At 36.1% G+C, this 21,474-nt stretch overlaps 1 protein-coding gene across 1 annotated transcript in view; it reads right to left on the reverse strand.

Moving 5' to 3' along the window:
• Nucleotides 1-21,474, reverse strand: part of CWC27 (CWC27 spliceosome associated cyclophilin) — a 228,608-nt gene that overhangs the window by 183,883 nt on the left and 23,251 nt on the right. Inside the window, exons 5-10 of the mRNA XM_060009430.1 lie at nt 21,366-21,464; nt 20,652-20,755; nt 18,890-18,959; nt 7,439-7,518; nt 6,428-6,461; nt 1,257-1,414 (exon numbers count right to left, since the gene is read on the reverse strand). Of these exons, the coding sequence (XP_059865413.1) occupies nt 1,257-1,414; nt 6,428-6,461; nt 7,439-7,518; nt 18,890-18,959; nt 20,652-20,755; nt 21,366-21,464 (545 nt within the window). The remainder of the gene's footprint in view (nt 1-1,256; nt 1,415-6,427; nt 6,462-7,438; nt 7,519-18,889; nt 18,960-20,651; nt 20,756-21,365; nt 21,465-21,474) is intronic.

Raw genomic sequence — 21,474 nt, forward strand, 5'->3', positions numbered from 1 at the left:
AATCCCTAAGTACTTTTCAATAGAACAATTAGAGAAATAATCTACTCTGTGTGAATTTGTTGAAAATTATATTGTTAAATATTATTCCCCAATTTAAATATTAAGTACTCAAGAAACCTGCTTGTAGGTTTACTATCCAAAGTGATGAGCAGCTTTAACAGATTCCAGATGTTTCTTTACAAATAGAAGCAATACCACAAATTTTCAGTAATATCATACTTTGAATGGCTCCTTGCCTAAAAGGCTGGGAGGCTAGTCTAGTCCCTGATCCTACTGCTTGAATCAGAAAATGACTGCAGGATAATGGAGTACTTCAAGCACATACAAATGAACCGTTTGTATATACCAAGAGCACTGATTTTTTTAATAGATAATGATTTCACACTGACATCCTATCTGGCTAGCAGGTATACCCATTATAATTCAACTTAGACTGAGCAGTGATTTTCCTTTAAATATAATTATCCTTTTTTACCACATTACAATTTTATAAGATTCTTAGAAGTTTTTCTGTTTTTCTTTTAACATAAAATTAACATGAGACAAACTGTAGTGAAGCTGGTATAACTGACCGAAAGCACTAATGATTTCAGACATTTGCTGAAATTTCTTTTATGATATCACTGAGATTAGGAGGGATAGACAGTATAAATCAGACTTGAAAAGACATTTAAGAGGGTTTTCAGGCCCATACATTTCTTAACCAGTTTAGACAAATTTTACTCAAATCTGAGGATGTCTCTTTTTGTTCCATACAATTGCTTTACTGCTTTTGTTGGTTTTAAACAAATACAACCTTCCACATCTAGCTAATACATTGTTTGTCCCAAATATAAGAACGATTTAGAGGCTTTTAAAGAAGAGATCAGAGAGGAATGAACTGGAATTTGACTCACATGACCACTGCTGTAAATAAAATTGGTCTATTTTCTTTTAGGCCTCTGAATGGGCTAAATTAGCATGACTGGTATATATATCAAACATTATGAAAATAGTATGTTAGAAAGTAAGTTGAATAAAGGGCTCAATCTTAATTTAAAATTAACTATAAAATGACAAAAACTCTGATACTTACCTAAATGGGAAGGAAATCCAAAGGAGGAGATATATGTATATGTATGGCTGATTCACTTTGGTGTACAGCAGAAACTAACACAACATTGTAAAGCAACTATACTCTAACAAAAATTGATTAAAACACAAAAGCAAAAGCAAAAACAAAACTCTGATACTTAGAAGCACAACGCTTGACTCACCTGCGGCTAACTGATTTCTTCTCCACTTCACTCTCTCCAGCTGTCTTAACATTTGCACTTGTGCCCTTTTTTAACTTTTTCGCAATTCTTTCTCTCATCTGGTCCTTCTCATCACCATCAACATATTCATCATGCTCTGCACTTCCATATTCTCCATCCTGTAAAAATTGAAATGGAGTATTTGCTGGGCATTCCATTTTCTTCTTTCACTTCCAGAGGTCCATCTCAAACTCTCCTTGTTGCATTCTAGGCCAGGTTACTTTTTGTTTCGTTTTGTTTTGAACTAGTGAGGGCTTGAAGAATCTGCTACAGGCGGGAATACCCCCTGGGATCTGCTCTAGGCTGGCTATGTAAGTACTGTATAGCCTAGTAAAGGCTGTTGCTCGATCCACACCCAGCTCCTTTGCACAGCAGACTATGCTCCCTCTGGATCGCCCAGGATATTGTCTATCTACATTCCTATTCCTTCCCAGTAGGAAATGTGGCTTTTGGAGGCAGTTGGCCAGCGTACTGACCGCACCCAGGGATTAATGCAAGTAAAAGAGGTGGAGGTAGAGAAACTGATATTTCTTCCTACAATCTAAGTCATAGCAATCACTCCTTGGCTCAAAACCCTCCAGTGGATTCCCAACTCACTCAAACCCTACACAATCTGGACCTCCCTGACATAATCTCCTACAACTCCAGGTCAGCAACACTAGCCAACTTTGGAGTTGCTCTTCTCTCCAGCCTGAAACTCTCCTATTCCATGTATCTGCATTGCTGACTCTTTCATCTCCTTCAGGTCTCTGCTCAAATGCCACCCTTTTGGTGACACTTTTCTTGATCCCCCGAATAAAATGGCAGAGCCACCCACCCACCTCCAGTACTCTCTATTCCCCTCCCCTATTTTATTTTTCCTCAAAACATTTATCACCCATACTATACATTTTAATTATTTATGTGATTATTGTCTCTCTCCCATAATCAGAGGAAGGAGTCCATTAGAACTAAAATTCTGGATTGTTTTGCTTATTGCTAAATCTTCAACTTCCAGAATAGCTCCCAGCAACAAGACAGCGAGCAATGGAGGGAGAAAGGAGGAAAGAGGGAGGGAAGAGGGTAGAGAAGGAGAAGGAAGAAACTACCCAAGTGGATCTTTTTCTCTTGTGATTCTCCAGGTGAGTCATGGTGAGGCAGGATTCTTAACTTGAGGCTTGTGGACCTTAGAGCAGTGGTTCTCAAAGTCTAGTCCTCAGGCTATAAAACATGGATTGGCTCTAAAAATGTAAAATGCTAGTCCTCATCTCAGTATTACTGAACCAAATCTCTAGGGATGGAAATTGTGAGTGTTTTCAATGAGATGTTTAAGAAATTCTTAGCCTTAAAACTTGATAACCACTGACCTAGGTCTTCCATGCTTGGTCCTCAGGAGATATAAAAAAAGAAAATGCCCTGCAAATTCATAAAATTTTGTTTGTGGATGTAATATATTTCCTGGAAAGAAGGTCTGCAGTCTTAGTGATTGCAAAGGATCTTGGGACACAAAACAGATTAAAAACTATACAGTGTCCTTAGATGACCTCACTCCCTCAAGACCATAAGAACATAATTTTACATTAGGCCTTGAGCCTATCTTACAGACCCATATTGTTACACAGATGTCTCCAAGTTATCTGAATCTCAAAATGCACATTATTAAGTGCCGAGGACCAGCCCCAGCGGTACAGGGTTGCCTGAGGGGAGGACGGCGTCGGCGAGGACAGAACTCAAGACACCTCTTCTTGGATGCAAGGATCTGACATTTTATTAGCAAAAAGCTGCAACATTTATAGTTCTACAGTTCCCTATTCTTATTTTTCATATCATCTTTTAATCTTTCACAACCTTTCATTCTTGAGCCAAAAATCTTACACAAACAATAACACATTAACCACTTTAACAAAAAACATCCGTTTACATAAGTGGTTCACACAATGATCTCATTAATGTTTCCCTCACACAGTCTCCTGCGGTGGAGCATATTCCGATCACAGCTCCTGTTGACAAAATCAGGCACAATCTCTTCGGCTTTTCACACCTTGGTGATTTCACGTAAGCTATTTTCTTTATAGGTCAGTACCAAACAGTCCAAGTCCCACCGGGTACTTTATGTTCTACCTTCACAGGCTTGCCGTTCCACTTCCAGATCGTATCTCTTCCTATTGTTGGCCATCTTGGAAAACACCGTACTGCAAAACCTAACCTATTCTTAAAATATCTGCAATAAGCTTTATATCTATTTCTTTGCATAGCTTTATCTGCATCTTTAAATTTTACATATCCCATGATCATTTTAATTCTAGCTATTTCCCACATAACCCAATATAGTTTCTTATATACCCAATCTACAAAAAATCTTCCCCTATACCAAAACCAAATGTTTCCATTTTACTCTATACTGTGGTCTAAATTTAAATCCTGCATTACAACATAATATGTTGCATAGCAAAAATACCCCAAAGAGCATCATTTTACAACCAGGGAATTGCTTGGGGGAATCTTGAGGGGAATCACCTCCTGGGAAGCTTTGCTTTCCCATTTTGTACCTTCCAGTACTAGCTTTGCTCAGTACTGTCAGCCTTGGCTTTGCACAGACCTCTTGGTACATTCAGAGCTGGGTCCCGACAATTAAGCACATTATTTTTCATTGTTCTCCCCACCTTTTTTTTTTTTTTTTTTTTGCGGTACGTGGGCTTCTCACTGTTGTGGCCTCTCCTGTTGTGGAGCACAGGCTCCGGATGCACAGGCTCAGCGGCCGTGGCTCACGGGCCCAGCCGCTCCACGGCATGTGGGATCTTCCCAGACTGGGGCACGAACCCGTGTCCCCTGCATCGGCAGGCGGACTCTCAACCACTGCGCCACCAGGGAAGCCCTGATTTTTAATTTTTGATAACAGTTAATAACGTGAAGTAGCTAGCAAGATAAAGGAAACAAAGAGTTTAAAACTAATAACCTTGGAAGAAATTTCAGACTGGGTACATTGGGGATTGCCAGTAATGCTCTTTTGTGATAAAGTCATTGGATTATCATCTCAGCCTTTGCCTCCTTATGAGTTATCAGTGTAATTAATGTATTAATTTGTTTAAATTTGTGTTAAGTATTTCAAACGGTACAGAAGGTGTAGTAGATAGTAAACACTCCTTCATTTCCTTTGAGCACTCCTGTTTTCCTAGTTTGTCTTCTGGAGCCACCAAGAAAAAACTCATGCCTTTTTAAAAAGCACAGCAGAAGTATTTGAAGACAGCTATTGTATAATCCCTTTCAGCATTTTGTCTTCCAGGCTGAATTCCTCAATTCTCTACATAGTTTATGAGATGGTTCCCACCTTCCTTATCTTTTTGTTGCCCATTTAATGCACATTTTTGAGTGTCAAAATCCTTTAAAAGTTCCATGCTTAGAACTGAATATACATTCTGGGTATGCTCTGCTAGTCTCAGGATAAAAGGACTAAAATCCCCCATGATCCGAGTACTATACTTCCTTGATCTGAACACTATACTTTTTTTTTTTTTTTTTTTTTTTTTTTTGCAGTACGTGGGCCTCTCACTGTTGTGGCCTCTCCCGTTGCGGAGCACAGGCTGCGGACGCGCAGGCTCAGCGGCCATGGCTCATGGGCCCAGTCGATCCGCGGCATGTAGGATCTTCCCGGACCGCGGCACGAACCCGTGTCCCCTGCATCGGCAGGCGGACTCTCAACCACTGCACCACCAGGGAAGCCCTCCCCACCTATCTTTTGTACCCATCTAACAAGTTGCCCAAATCAGAAACCTTGTGGTTGTCCTAGACTCCTCCTTCTCCCTCACTCATAGTATGGAATCAGTCACCTCTTGGACCTCTTTCAAATCTGTCTCTCTCCCATCTCACACCTGTGGTCTTCTATCAAGCTCTCCTCCTGCCATAGCTTCCCAATAGGTCTCCTTGACTCCAGCCTATTTCTTCTAATTTGTCCTCTCTAATATTGCCAACAGTGATCTTCCTAAAACACAAAGTTGACAATATACTCTTCCTTTTAACCAATACCCTTCACTGTTTCTCATTACTTTGAGGATGAAATTCAAACTTCTCCCCATAGCCCAGGAAGCTCTGTAATATTTGGCTTCTTCCTCCCACTCCAACCTCACCCACTCTCCCTCCTGTCATGATGCTCTGGTCACACTAGTTTGCTTTCAGCTCCTGGAACACATCAAACTCTCCTACTTCAGAGCCTTTTGCACATGTAGTTCCCTCTACCTTTAACACTCTTCTTCACTGCTCCTCACAAGGCAAGTTCCTTCTCAAACTTTAATCTTAGCTTGTACTTCCTAAATAAGGTATACTCTCTCCTTGTTACCATGCATTAGCATATGCTGTTCTCTGAGGAATCCCACCCTTCACCAGTTTCTTTTTTGATCTAGTTAACTCCTAATTCTCCTATAAGACACAACACAGCATCATCTCTTCCCGGAAGGTTTTCTTGACCAGGTTAGATAGCCATCCTTTCTCTATTATATATAGTCAGAGAGAATCCTCTCTTTTGACTATGGTAATAGAAGAAGCTGTGTTCTTGCATGGACAGTTATGTACTTCCTTCTGTACAACACACAGATCAATGGGTTTTTATATAAAGTGATAAACGAATGACTTGAAAAACTTGATCTCTTATACATAAAGGAAACTCTGCCTTCTGTTTTATCAGCTTTAATAGCCAGTACAAATAATGAAGAAAGGTCACTACAGTCTTGAGAGAGAGAATCTTCCAAAATGTGTGTATGAAGAAGGAAACTACCATAAATGACTGGTATCCAAGTATTTCCCATACATCATGTAGGATATCATGCATCAACATTTAAACTTTTATCATAACAAAATAAAATCAATGACATCTAAATTTTGAGTATTCATGTTATGTTACGTGACAGGGAGAAAAAACAGGCTAGAAATTCATATGTAAGATTCTGATTTTGTAAGGAAACACACACATACTATGAAGGAAAATTCCAATATCAAAATAAATATTTTTCAAATCTTTCCATTTTTTTTTCAAAATTTTCCATATATAATTATAAAAGGTAATACATATTACCTTTTAGGAAAAATAATTTAATAATTTGTATAGATTTTGAATTTTCTATAAATTGTTCAACTATATTTATACTAAAATTAATACTTACATCATCTGAATCTCCTGCTGCATCCCCTTTTTCACTACAAAAAAATAAGGAAAACAAATTTTAGCTTCAAAATGAAACTAACAAAATTATTCAATTATCCAAAAATTTAGAATATTTTGCTGGGATTAATAGTTCAAAAACACTTCAACATAGGAATTTCAGAATGGCATTGTAGAGCAAATAGAAACATTCTAAAGGGAAGTTGTTTCTATACATAGAATAAAAGGTATGCTCCATTAACACAAATACAAATTCACTAGAATTTTTTTAAAAAAGCAAACAACCAATAGTGTTATTTTCATGAACAAAAGGCTGCAGACAACAATTTCTTCTATTGGCTTGATGTATTCAGGCTGAAGAAGCCAAATCCCTCAAATGAAAGGATATTAAGAAAAGATTGTTTTAATATAGAATTTTTTTAAATGAGCTACAATAGTGAGTACAATAGTATTTTAGTCCCCTTTTGACACACTGGCCCAGTGAATCATGTGCAATTATATTTAACAGTAAGACATCTTCCCTTATCAAAGAGAAGCAGCAAAAATTTTCTGATAACTCCTGAAATATGTAAGGAATAATACTCAGTGAATTGGCCCAAAATGTGGTGACTTCTTCACAAAACCCTTCAAATCTGATTTGCTTACTCATGATTCTGAGACAAAAATTACGCAAGGAAAAAGTTAGCAAAGAAATTTTCAATTAAACATTAAATTGTTAAAGCAGACAGTTTCCTAGTATTCAAACTATCCCAAGATTTAAAAGGTTAACAGCTAATTTTAAATTTAATTAGTTCAGCAGAGGTTGATAGATAGCAAGGAGAATGAATGTGACTAGCGTGATTCTCTCCATTAAGCTAGTAGCTCTACTACCCCCATTATCAAAATGCTTTAGTTTTTTGGTTAGGTTGACAAAACTTGACTTATGAGAACTGACTGTTTACTTCCAAAGGAAGCAAGAAAATGATCTGAGCCAGACAATAAGAACTTAGGATCACACTAGCACCATGCTAACCTTTCAACAGCTGGAACAGAGCTGAGATGTGGATCATCCTTAAGCAAGTCATGACTACTTTTGCTTTTTCCCTTCATGCTCTAGAAAGGAATGTATGATATAATCATGAGTAGAGAAAAATAGTCTTCCAAAAGGACAAGTTAACACATTTACGTAAAAATCTAGTACTGATATAATGTGGTTAGCAAAAGATACATGTTCCTGAAAATTTGAGTACAAACAAAAGCTTTATAAATAGCAATCTTATTCTCCCATTGACTAAAAATATTTTAGAAACATCTTTCTTTCAAAAAGTGATATACCCTTAAAAATAAGTTTATTGATTACTATTTCCAAACACTAAACCCTCATTGTGATTTACCACTAATTAATTTTTGACCGATATATTAAAACTTAGAAGATAGATCACAAAAGTAATTTGAAATAAACACACACTATTATTCTTCAAATATACTGTCTATACTGCATAGAATCACTTTAAAAATGTACCCAAGCAACCAGATGAGAGCACCTACAAGGTGCTATTTAACATATGTAAAAGAGCCTTTCATGTATGACAATATTCATCAATGACCTAATATTTATTAAATACTTCAATTTCAAAGTTCATGTTCTCAATAAATTTATATTTTAGTAGGGAAACAAGACATAGTAAGATATAAGAAGTAGAACTATTAAAAAACTACTACTACTATTATTCTAATTTATTAAATATATACTTTGTGTCAGGCACTGTGCTACAGTACAATATTCCCACCTTTCAATTCCTCCTGTCCCCAAATGAAAGTAAATAAGGTGGGCGTTATTAGCCCCATTTTACAGAGGGAAAATAAAGACTTAGAGAGATTAGCGATTTACTGAAGGTCACAAAGCTAGTGGTATAGGATCTAGGATTTAAATCCTGGTCTGTCTCACAATGATATAATAAATCCATTTTTCTTTTCCTAGAGGCCCCTATGGACCCAGAACAACTGGCCTGGTTTCAGAGCTGCAGACTATCCTACAGACTTCTCCACCACAAGGTATGAAAACTTCAAATTTATACCTTGTATCTCGAGGTGGAAAGCTGCTCACCATCCCCACCCCTCAACTAATCATGTAAGAGGGAAGAGTATGAGGTTAGAGTTGACAGGAAGAAAAGAAAATTTCTTTCTGTTTTGAAGGAACATTTTATTTTGAAAAATTCATCACAAAATGTGTTAACTAAAAATACAGAGAGGTAAAAATACCTCTTTCCCTTTAGCCCCATTCTTGACTGTTTAACAGCTCTGGGAACAGACTTCTAAATTTGACAGGCTTTACTTTGAGGCAGATGTATATTTTCTGAAATTTATTTCCATGATGAAAATAAAGGATTTTTAAATTTCTGTATTAACATGGAGTACTCCACATTTTCAAGACCTAATCAGTTTAAACATGCTTATAGTCTAGTTTAAAAAGGCAAAACAAACATTTTTCTCAAACAGTTAATCTAAAGATACTATTTTTTTTTTTTTTTTTTTTTTGCGGTACGCGGGCCTCTCAGTATTGTGGCCTCTCCCGCTGCGGAGCACAGGCTCCGGACGCGCAGGCTCAGTGGCCATGGCTTACGGGCCCAGCTGCTCCGTGGCATGTGGGATCTTCCCGGACCGGGGCACAAACCCGTGTCCCGTACATCGGCAGGCGGACTCTCAACCACTGCGCCACCAGGGAAGCCCAATCTAAAGATCCTATTATCTGTAATTTTAAAAAGTCGTAGAATCTGAATTATGCAATTAAAATATATTTCTACTTCCATAACCTTACACAAACCAAGGAGTAATAAAAAGACAAAACATCAAAGAATTATTTGATATCTGTCTAACAATGAAAACTGTTCAAAACCCAGAAGATGGTATAGTAGAAAAAACACAGGAAAAGAAGATAAGAGGTGGACCAAATGAGTTTCAAAATCTAGTATTCAGTAATTCTATGGGTTTTAGTCCAAAACGTGTACCATTTGAGGAAAGAAAATGACCTCATCTGACCTCAGAAACTCTGCTTACAAAATGGAAATAATAATAGCAGCCTTGCTTACTTCATACAAGAGAACTAAACAAGATATGTACAAAAGTGTACAAGTGAATATAAAATGACCTCAACTAGAATAAAACTTGAATATCTTTTTTTCATGCTTTCCTTCCTAAAATTTCTTCCTCTTGTGTCTTCAGCCATCAATGTTTATTTTCATCTATTCTAAGAAATAGTCCCTTATTAATTCTCCCCATGTGCCTCCCTAATGGGAGTCACAAAGACATTACAGCCAGAGTTGGCCTCAGACCCTCTTGTCCAGCCTCTTAGTAACATATCAGAAAATGAGAGTTGCACTAATAAATAACAGGAGTAAGATTAGAATTCAGGTCTCCAGGCTCTTGGTCCATTAACAAGCTCAACTATTTCATTTACTTGTAAATGTTAGTTTACAATTGTTAGCTTAATTAACATTAAAAAAATGGGTTCTTTTTTATCTCCCAAAACTTAAACCAGCTTAAAGGGAAAAAAAGAAACTTGTCTTACATTAACTTTAAGTAAGACTTTACAGGGCTTCCCTGGTGGCGCAGTGGTTGAGAGTCCGCCTGCCGACGCAGGGGACACGGGTTCATGCCCCGGTCTGGGAAGATCCCATATGCTGCAGGAGCGGCTGGGCCCGTGAGCCATGACCGCTGGGCCTGAGCGTCCGGAGCCTGTGCTGCGCAACGGGAGAGGCCGCAACAGTGAGAGGCCCGCTTTACAATAGAAGGAAACTAATTAATCTGAATAATCATTACCATTTCAAATTTTAATTAATGTTTTAAATTAACATAGAAATATATGATCAAAAGCCATTTTTTAGATGTCCCTTCCTACTACAGTAGACTTTGAATCCTGCAGGCAGAGAAAACAAATTGTGGAAGAGCTGTAGAAATTGGGGATAGTTAGTCTCAAAGAGGATAAAAATGAATTCAGATATTTCTCTTTCATGCTTACTCTTTCTGAATGACCTATTTTAAGGTTGTTATTTACACCATCAGGTAACAATAATTTTAGAGGAAGAACAAACACCTAATATATTTTAAAACAATTTTTGAAAAAATTACATAAAAGCAGCTGGCTCATTAAAGAGTTTAGGGACGAACAAAATACTAAATATATTTAGTGAACACAATGTAAGAAGCGCCACAGTAAATTCAAAACTGTCTGTAAGCAAATCTGAAAATGAATATCAAAGGGGATGTGGGAAAATTATATTACCTGCCACTTCACACCCAAGAACATAGAGGCAGTGAAACAGTGGAAACTAAACAGAGTACAAGTGGAAAGAAAGAAAGCAAGAGGCATAGTGGTACAGAGGAACAACACTGGTCAAGAAGTGGGAAGGTCTGAGTCTCAACCTCTAACTACCTCTGTGTGATGGTTAATTTTATGCTATGTACCCAAGTTGTTTGGTCAAACACCAGCCTAGATGTTGCTATGAAACAGTTGTTTTTAGATGTGATTAGCACGTAAATCAGTAGACTCTGAGTAAAGCAGATTATCCACCAAAATGTAGGCTGGCCTCGTCTAATCAGTCGAAGGCCTTAAGAGCAAAGACTTTCCCAAGCAAGAAGCAATTTGGCCTCAACACTGTAACACAAAAATTATGCCTGACTTTCCAGCCTGAAAATTTTGGACTCAAGACTGTAACATTCACTCCACCCTGAGTCTCCAGCTTGCTGGCCTACTCTACAGATTTTAGACTTGCCAGCCCCCACAAACATATGAGCCGATTCCTAAAACTCAAGCAATCTATCAATCTTGATCTCTACTTCTCCCCCTCTCCTATATATGTGTGTGTGTGTGTGTGTGTGTGTGTGTGTGTGTGTGTGTGTGTGTGTATATACACACACACACACACACACACACACACACACTGTTTCTCTCATGAACCCTATTACATTCTGTGACCTTTAGCACAGAACCAGAAAATTTAGTAGTTTGGGGGGAAAAAAAAGATCTTACAGGCCACTTAATCTAGTCTCCACACAATGCAGGAATCTCCTTAACATTACTGCTGACTATCAACCAGTGTCTCCACACCTGAAAGGAGCTTAATAGTCACATACACACACACACACACACACACACACACACACACACACACACACACACACACGAAAATCATCCCTTTTTAAATGGCTTCTATTATTGGACAACTCTCTCTCTAATTGGGGAAAAACAGAATCTGTGTAATTTTCAACCATCCAACTAATCCTAGTTGTACCTTCTAGAACTAAAAATGAACTACAAACAATTGCTGTTATCAGGAATATTCCATACAGTTTAGTTTAGATACAAATAAATTGGTAGGCAGAGTAACAGCCCCTAAAGATGTCCACTTCCTGATCCTCAAAATCTGTGAGTATGTTCCTTGACTTGGCGAAAGGGATCTTGTAGATAAGTTAAGAATTTTGAGATGAGGAGATTATCCTGGATTATCAGGGTGGGTCCAAGGTAATCACAAGAGTCTTTATAAGAAAGAGGGAGGCAGGAGAGTCAGGTGCAGAATGATGAAAGATAAGAAAGACTTGACCTGCTATTGCTGGCTTTGAAGATGAAGGAGTCATAAGCCAAGGAATATAAGCAGTCTCTAGAAACTGGAAAAATAAGAGAATGGATTCTCCTCAGAGCCGCCAGAAGGAAGGCAGCCCTGCAAACACCTCGATATCTAGGCCAGTGAAACCTGTTTTGGACTTCTGGCCTCCAGAACTGTAAGACACTAAATTTGTTTTGCTTCAAGTCACTAAATTTACGGTAATTTGCTACAGCAGAAATATGAAACGATTACAAATATATTAACATTTAAAAAATTAAATATGAGCAGCTAGAAAGATAAGCATATCAAAGTTTAATACAATTTAATGGGGCAAAAACATTTTATAAAATAGACTGGGGAATTCCCTGGCCGTCCAGTGGTTAGGACTCTGTGCTTTCACTGTTGAGGGTGTGGGTTCAATCCCTGGTCAGGGAACTAAGATCCCGGAAGCCATGCACTGCAGCCAAAAAACAAAATTTTTTTTTTAAAAAAAGGGACTATTTAACACTTCTGACAACCTCTGTACAAATGGCCTAGCAGCACTCTCCAAGTCATGCCCAACCCACCTCCCAAATTTGGGGGAAACTTAAATTTCACAGGATAAATGAGAATAAGATAAAGACCTTCTTTATTCTCAAAAGTGATGCATTTGTCTATTGATATACCTTTTTCTGGGTAAGAAAATAGCTTTCTTATAACTTTGGATTTGAAGTTAAAATGCTAACATATACTGTAGTAAGAGAAATATTGTGTATCAATGTGAATGTGGCACAAATTAATCACTATTTTCAAATTTAGCTATTGAGACACTTTTATACTAAACCTACCATTTAACTTGCCTCAAGAAAACTACTTGTCTGATTGTAGCTTTTACTTGAAAAATATTTTCTGACATTTGTATTTAAGTCATACACAAAGATTCAGGGGTAAACTTGAAACCAATACAGACATTTGAATGAAACTGTTATTTAAGAAAGCAATATGAAGGGGAGGATCTTCCAGATAAAAACCTTTCAAATATTTGAAGCCTAGGATCACATTTTCGCTTAGTTTTTACTTCACCAAAGTATATCCAGTCCTTAAGCATTCCCCGAGTAAGATGTTTTTTGGCATCATCCCCATCCTCCTCATGACCCTCTGTTCCTCTGGACACATCTAGTTTGTCAGTATCTTTCTTAAATGTGTTCAGAACTGAACAAAATGCTGCAAATGCGATCCCCCCAAATGCAAAGAATGTTAAATTCCTTATTCCAGAGACTTCATTCTTAGTAATTCAACTAGGGCTTACAGGCTATTAAGTCTTACACCTATTCAGCTGATTTCATTAAACTAAAGTACAGAATATACACGTACTCTTATTACATTTTAACTTATTCGTTCAAATAATCAGGCACAGGTTGACAACAAAGCACTCTTTGGGCAGAAGTATTCAATTAGCTATAAATCCATCTGACTGTACTATCTCCCAGATCACATTTCCTCATGTTGTCCACAAGAATATCATGAGAGACGCTGACAATGTGCTTTCCTGAACTCAAGATATGTTATTATGGCATCCTCCTATCATGCAATCCTATCAAAAAGGAAATGAAGTCAGTCTGGCCAGTCACTTAACCAGGGTCTCAGTTTCCTCATCTATAAAGAAAGGAAGTTGGACTAGATCCCTTTGAGCTATAAAATTCTATTATTCTAAAAGAGATTTTATCAGGTAGTAGAAAGATACTGAAATAAATAACGAAAGAAAGCTAACCCATGGGAGAGAGGCACCTTGTCATGAGTAATGAGTGGGGTGAAGCAGCGTCTGTAATCCCACGCTGATAACCCATAAACCAGAGGGGACTCTATCTTATTTCTCCTTCCACATAAAGTAAAGCCTCAATTCAGACTTTACCAATTATTAACTTGTGATGTTAGGTTCTGGAATAAAGATTAACACTGTGGAGTCACTGGAAAAAGAAACTTGATAAGCAAATGAATAATGAAACAATTATTTTCAAGCCCTCTAGAGATATTTAATTTCATGCAACCACTGAAACTGCAAATTGTTCTCAGTCATTGTGAAAGACACTGATTTGACTTTGGCTCTAGTTATTTACACTTAAAAACAGTAAGGTTAAATTTTAAAAAAATATATTATTCAGTCACACTTTTCCAGTACTCAGGCTAGCCTTCCCTTTTCTGGTCAAAGTTTCATTTCACCCAAAAGGTAAAATGTATTTGAAGGATGCCCATAGTCTGAAGAACAGTACAAAAGCAAAATAAACAAAATGCACTCCCATTTCTGTTCTCTCTAGAATTTATCTCATGCCCTCTAGAGAAATGTCCTTTTCTTTAAGCCAGTAAATTTCAACAATTTTTGCTTATTGTTGCTCTTTTCTCAAGCTAAACTTACCCATGACTCCATTATATGAACACACAAAACAGCTAAATTCGGTAGGCCAAAGATTCTGCAAGACCCACTCCCATGTGGAGAGTGGATTGTTGGTGGGTCACGATGTACAGATATACACCCATGCTCTCCAAGGCCGTTCAAGCTACTATTCAGAACCCTGTGGGAGCGCTCAGGAAGGGCACTGCATCCGCAGTGCTGTGCTTAGGGCTTCCTCCCTCAGGAAGCTGAACTGGTGAAGTTTCTCACTAGCCCTCTAGACTACTTGAGTATGAGGGCAGCAGCTTCTGCGTGATAATCATGATCATATTAGTGACTGATATTCTTTAGCTCTCTGAGAATAAAATACAATTTATAACATACAGTATACAGTTTAAGACATTTGACATTTGAAACCATCTTTCGATTGCATGACATCAAAATAAGGACTATCTGTATCCTTATTTCACAACTGTAAATGTAAATATTATTGCCATGTTACAAAGGAAAATGGAGACTCAGAGAGACTAAGTTATTCAAGGTCGCAGACTATCTATAGAAAGTGAAGTGCCAATATGAGTTTGTATAATCCCAAATCCATGCTATTTCTACTGCAACACACTGCCACTCAAAGATGACACAAAGTTTACCATGAGGAGCTCACAGCCTAGGACCCTACAAAATTAATAAGGCAGAAAGAAAAGGGTATAATGTTTGAATACTATACAACAAGAACACAGTCATACATTTCTTGTGTAATAAAGCAAAAAGAATGTTTTTAAAAGCAAAATATAAGTATCACAAGAAAGGTAGACATTAGATCAGAAAAAGAAAAGATTAAGAAAAACTGGAAAAGACATTTAGAAAAGATAGTGTTCTAGGTGTTGAAAATAAATATGACTTCGACATTCAGAAGTGTGATAGAACACTTCAGGCAGGGGAAAGAACATGAACGAAGACACACAAAAAGGAAAATACAAGGCATATATGTAGAACAGCAAATATTTCAGATCTGTTAACACAGTGTTTCCTACATTTCCCAGATAAGATTTCCAGTGACTTCATTAAAAGTACAGATTCTCAGGTTTCTCCCTCGGAGATTTTGATTCAGTAGGTGTGAGATGGGGTCTAGGAATTTAATTTTTTTTTAAAGTACTACAAGTGACTTTTTTATTACTAAGGAAGTTTAAGAAGCATTAGACTAAAGGACAGAGTTGGCAAAGGGGAGTCGTGAAAGAAGCAGCTTGAAATAATAGGCCAAGGAATTTGGCCTTATTTCTATAGTCAACAGAAAGCAACTATAACATCTTAATCAGGCTTCAGGAAGACTATTCTGATAGTAAAGAGTGGAAGGGAAAAAAGAGAAGGGAGATGGGAGACCAGTCTGTAGACTAGGGCTGCAGCCCAGGCTAGAGATAATAAAGCCTGGAACAAGGGTAATAGTAAAATAAATTAAAAAGAAAAAACAGATTTGAGATACGCCATGGATGAAAAATTGGTAGAACAGTTCAACTAACTGGTTGTGCAAGAAAAAAAATAAGAAAAACGTCAAATAAATCTAAAATTCTTCTTTAGGGGGCACTGATACCAGGGAATTAGAAAGAGAAGTCACAGAACAGGGAGAAGTTTGGGAAGAAAAGATAATGCATTAAGCCTTTGGCTAGGGCTTGGGTAACAAGTGAGATATTTAAATATAGAGATGTCTAGTAGGCAGCTGGAGAAAAGAAAAGTAAGTCAGCCTAGAGATACAGATTTGAGAGTATGAAACAAACATTTGATAATTTTATCACAGAGCACCCTCAATTTAAAAGTCAGACAAGAGAATTGTGATGACACCATACTAGAGTTATCCTACTTATTTGATAATGGACTGTGGGTTGCAATTTTCTTGGCAGAGAGGAAAGAATTTACTTAGTCTTTCTACTGTTTAAAGTGTTTTACAGGTTTAAGAGCAAACATAAAAAGCAAGCTAGAACTATCTACGGTGGTATCTTTCATATTTCAACCTTGTAGCAAACACAAACTGCTTTTGGAGTATCCAGTTCACTATAATTCAGTAGAAGTTAAACATTATTATTTTTTCTTTTTTTACTTTGTGCAAAAGTAAGCAGCAGGAGGAAGATATGCTTTAAACATTTAAGACATGCTGTTGCTACCAATAGAAAAAATTCAAACTAATTTCCTAGTAGAGTCAATCTCAAAGTAATTGTGCACAAAAGTTATTTTAGACCAGAAATTTAATTCAACAAAGGATTGACAGAAAAATTCCTTTTGCCTACACTTGCTCTACAAGGCTGCTAAACTTAGTACTACCCAAGACCCTACAGAAGTTAGGGAAGGGCAGTGGGCTGACTGCATTGAGCTGACCCCCACCCCAGAATGCTGTGCTACCAGTGAAATTTCTTGCCAGCCTTTTAGAAGGAGGCAGCTTTTTTTTCCGGCCACACCGCTTAGCATATGGGATCTTGGTTCTGAGACCAGGAATGGAACCTGCGTCCCCTGCAGTGGAAGCTCAGAATCTTAACCACTGGACCGCCAGGGAAGTCCCTTAGAAGGAGGCAGCTTTTGCAGCATTCAAAATCACATTAGATGCTTTAATAGCTATAGAAACCTAAGTTCAAAATTCTGATTCCACGACCTCCTAATTACACAGTCTTAGGCAAGCAACTTAACATCTCAGTATTGATTTCGTCATTTACAAAACAGGAACAGTAACATCCATATCACATGGTTGTTATAGAGATTACATAAAATAAATACTTAGCACAGATAAGAAGAAAAATCATTACAACGCAGTATAACACGTGTTTGATGGCTCAGCCTGGGTGAAAGTTGTCTTGGGGAGGGAGGCAGAGGTAGTGAGGAGTTAATAATGGAGGTAAATTTTAAAAGGAAAAATAAAAATTAGCCAAATAAAGGAGAGCACACACTCCAAGCAAAAGAAAAAAAGGGGTTGGGGGGACACTGGGGAAGGCATGGATATGCAAGGAAACTTGACATCTTCACAAAACATCAGTGAAAAGAATCCTGGAAATTCTCAGATCTAACATTCATGATTTTTTCCATTTACAAATATACCTGCAGGATCATGACATACAGTGAATCTTTCATTTTGATTAGAGACAAATTTGAATCATGAATAATATAAGACTAGTATACTGACAATGACTTCTGAGATACCAGGGTGACAGAGTGATTGGTGATGTTGATAAGGAATAGGAAAAGGAGGTTTTCATGTAAAGATGGATTTAATTTTGATACCTAAAATAGAGATGTTTCCTAAAGGCAACTCAGAATGAGGGACAAGAGCCCAGAAGAAATATTTGGCCTTGTCTCCTAGAGTTCAGAATGTTAGTATACGTGTGGTAACTGAATCCATGCTATCAAATAGATCAATCAAGGATACTGAAGACAGCCAAAAAAAAAAGACTAAATATTTCTTATACATGTCCATTTTAATTCAGTTTTAATGCAAGAGGTATAAATAGCGTGCTTACTATATGCCCAATATTAGCCTACCAAAACCAGGCTCAACGATGAGGGAAGCACATGGATAAAGAAGTAAAGACAAGGGTAAAAATAATGTGCTTTTAAGTCGATGCTATTGTAAGTGTCAGTAAGAAACAGGTGACTACATCAAGCAAGTAAGGTAGTACTAGGTTACAGAGTTTTAATTACATACTACAGTAAAGACTTTGAATCTTATCCTTTAGGTCTCAGTGTTCACTGATTTTTAAGAAAGAAAGACATACGAAAATTTGGGGGAGTAAAAACCCTTGAAGATGATTTTCTTGGGGCATATTTGTCAGAATCACTGCTTTAAACAATGGTGGGGCACTGTAGGTGTTTCAGCAATGAGTACTGTGATGAAAGTGATATTGAGGAAAACCATACTTAAAGGCCTATGGCGAGCATTGGTGGGATAAAGGACAGGAGGCAATGTATAACCTTGAGACATGGATTTTATAGTGAGACAGATGTAGGTTCAACTCCCAGCTCTAGCTACTTATTAGTTATGTGACTTTGAGCAAATTACAACCTATTAATACCTTAATTTATTCATAGGTAAAATGGGAATGATAATTTCTATCTTAAAGAGCTGTGATGAGAATTAATGAAATGATTAAATACATATAAATAATACTAAAATGAATGCAAGAGCTTTGGTCTGTCACTGTTTATTACAGTAATGATAATTACAAAATCATCTGGCAATCCAATTAAACCAAGCATAATTAAAATCTGAATCATAAAATTAAATCATTCTTTAACTCTAGTTGTAACTGATTTTTTAAAATGCCAGATTAAAAAAAAATAACTATCTCAAATCATCTCAGAAGTTGCAAATATTACGGACCACAGATCATTTTATGAATTGGTTCAATGAACACTTACTGAATGTGTACCATGTAAAACATGCTGTGCTATGTATAGCAGGAGATTAAAAAATGAGTGAGATATAGACCCTAATCTCTTTTATAATTCAGAACAAAGGGCAAATTAAGAGTTTTACCTGACTAACTCGATTTACTTCCTCCTCTTCTTCCTCAGCTTCCTCTCCAAATGAAAGTAAACTAAAATTTCTGATCAGAAATAAAGAAAAAAAAAAAAGAAGGAAAAAAGAATTAAAGAAAAGATTTAGGAAGAAAAAGTTAAACAAAACTTATAAATATCCTTTTTTTACTTTTTTTACTTTCAAAGCAATAGAACCATTAAATACACTAAGTCAAGCATGACAGAAATAATTAAAACTTTTTATAGTTACCAAAACTGGTGAGCAAAATGGGGATTTCTAAAAAACTAATAAACATATAGCTCTGAGAGTACTACAAATGGGAAGCAATTTATCTAGTGTCTGCCAAAACAATCTTAATATTTTAAAATTAATAAGTTAAACAAAATTGTCAAAAAAAGCAATAGATTTAGCTAACCAAATGGTACATGGGAAGAAAAATCAAATTTGTCTTTTTTGAGCCTTCAAATTAATATATCACAAGGAAGATAAATAATAAGTTATTAAAACTCTCCTTTCAAATATTGGAAAAATAAAAGATTTGGCCACAATAGAGGAATTTCATTTAAAAACTTAGATATAATCAATAACTACCACATCATCCCTATTATATTTGCTATGAATTAAAAACAAAAACATCCAACTTTTGGGCTTGTTGTCAAGATAAATCACAGTTATGGAATATTATATCTGAATATAGTGACAGTGACCTTTCACCCAGAAATAAATTAGTTAAAATAAATAATTAAAAATAAAAGGAAATCAAATATAAAGCTGTATAAGAAGTTATTTTCCCACAAGATAGCAACGGCTTATTAAAGTGTCTGGCTCATATGTGACAGTTTAATAATAGCAACTTAACTTACTTACATTGTAGGATATCAAGAAAAGAAATGAATATATATTGAATACCTACACTATTGGGTGTTTTCGAATTCCCCTTCTCATTTAATCTTCATTATAACCAGGTGTTGTATTATAAATCTCCATTTTATAAGATGGGGAAACTGAAGCTCAGAAAGATTAATAAACTTTGCTTCTTATAACTGGGGCAGGCAGTATTATACTTAAAACTGTCTGACTCTAACACTTGTAAGTACAATAAAATCCCTAATACGATGCTACAGTTCAGTAAAAAAGTTGAAATCCAACTCTCTGATATCTATTTTAATAAAATAGACAAAATAATCTAAAGAACATTGTTCACAAATTACTGAAATTTATTAAAAGAAGAAATTTCTATTTTTAGAAAACTATCCTTAGGAAATAATACAGAAACAGCTCTATGTTTAAATATATTTATAATAAGATTATCTTAATAGCACCAAAAAATAAGAGTGAAAAGTTAAATAATGTAACCAGGTGGTCATTATATCCTTCATACTTTACTTTCTAAGTTCTTTATCCTGAGCATATATTAATGGAAAAACAAGTAAAAAACAAAAAAATTTCTCAATAACTCATTTACATAAATAAGTCTTGTAGTGATCATAAATATTTACCTACTTTTTAACACAGATTTCATATGGACATCTCAGACAATACTTATTTACCTTAAGTTTTTAAAGTTATATATTGTATTTGAATATAAGAAATGTACATTTAGAAAAACACACGCACAATATAATTTAGATAGTACCTCTTGGTCCAAACTGACCTCCCCTCACTACTAAACAATTGTTACTAAAGGAAATAAAGTGAACTAAATGAACCAGTGTTGCTTTTCAAGCTGAGGAGAAAATCTTTCTACTCTGATTATTACTTTGTGCCTCTGGGTTTCAATTTCTTTACTTCCTCCTCTGGTTTCTCTTTTTTTGGCTTTTTTATTTCTCTTGGAATGATGTCATCAAAAGGATTAAACAAAACCTATGGAAAGAAATATTTTGAAAACACGATTCAATTTTATAAAATTTCACAAAAACTTAAAACCAATATTTAATTATGTTGCCATTAGTGTCTATAATTTTTCCTCACATAACCACTACAAGCATAATGATATATACTTCCACTTACATGGCCTCACTGGATTCTCCCAGTAATCCAATATGCTACTAAGTAAAAGGTATTTTATCCCTATTTTACAAAAGGGAAAAATATTCAAGAAAACATAACACACAGTAAGAGAGACAAACTCAGGTATTTTGACTCCAAATCAAATGCTCTAAGGTCCTTGCTTCCTCAATGAAGAATCACTCTTAAATTACCTAAGATATCACTTCACTGGGCTAAATAAACCTAATTCATCCAGCTTTCCATTATGAGTCCAGTATTGCACTCATTGGATTACCAGCTGAAGTTTTATCTTTGAATTCGAAATCTTCAATTAAAAAAGTTCTTAATCAGAAACTGTGACTAAATTACAGAGATAAAATCTAAGTAGTGATGTTAATTTCATCTAATAATTTAACAATACAAATAATCAATTTCTCTTAAGTGATAATTTAAGTAATGTATCCTATAATAATCATGCTCCTACCTCACAACATTTTATTTTGTGTGGATTACGTGGTCTTTCTTCATCATCAATGTCTACTTCTGTCAGTCGTAGCATGTTATATACTGTATCCCCTGTAATCTAACAAATA

The sequence above is a fragment of the Delphinus delphis genome, chromosome 3 (assembly GCF_949987515.2).
Source record: "Delphinus delphis chromosome 3, mDelDel1.2, whole genome shotgun sequence".
NCBI lineage: Eukaryota > Metazoa > Chordata > Mammalia > Artiodactyla > Delphinidae > Delphinus > Delphinus delphis.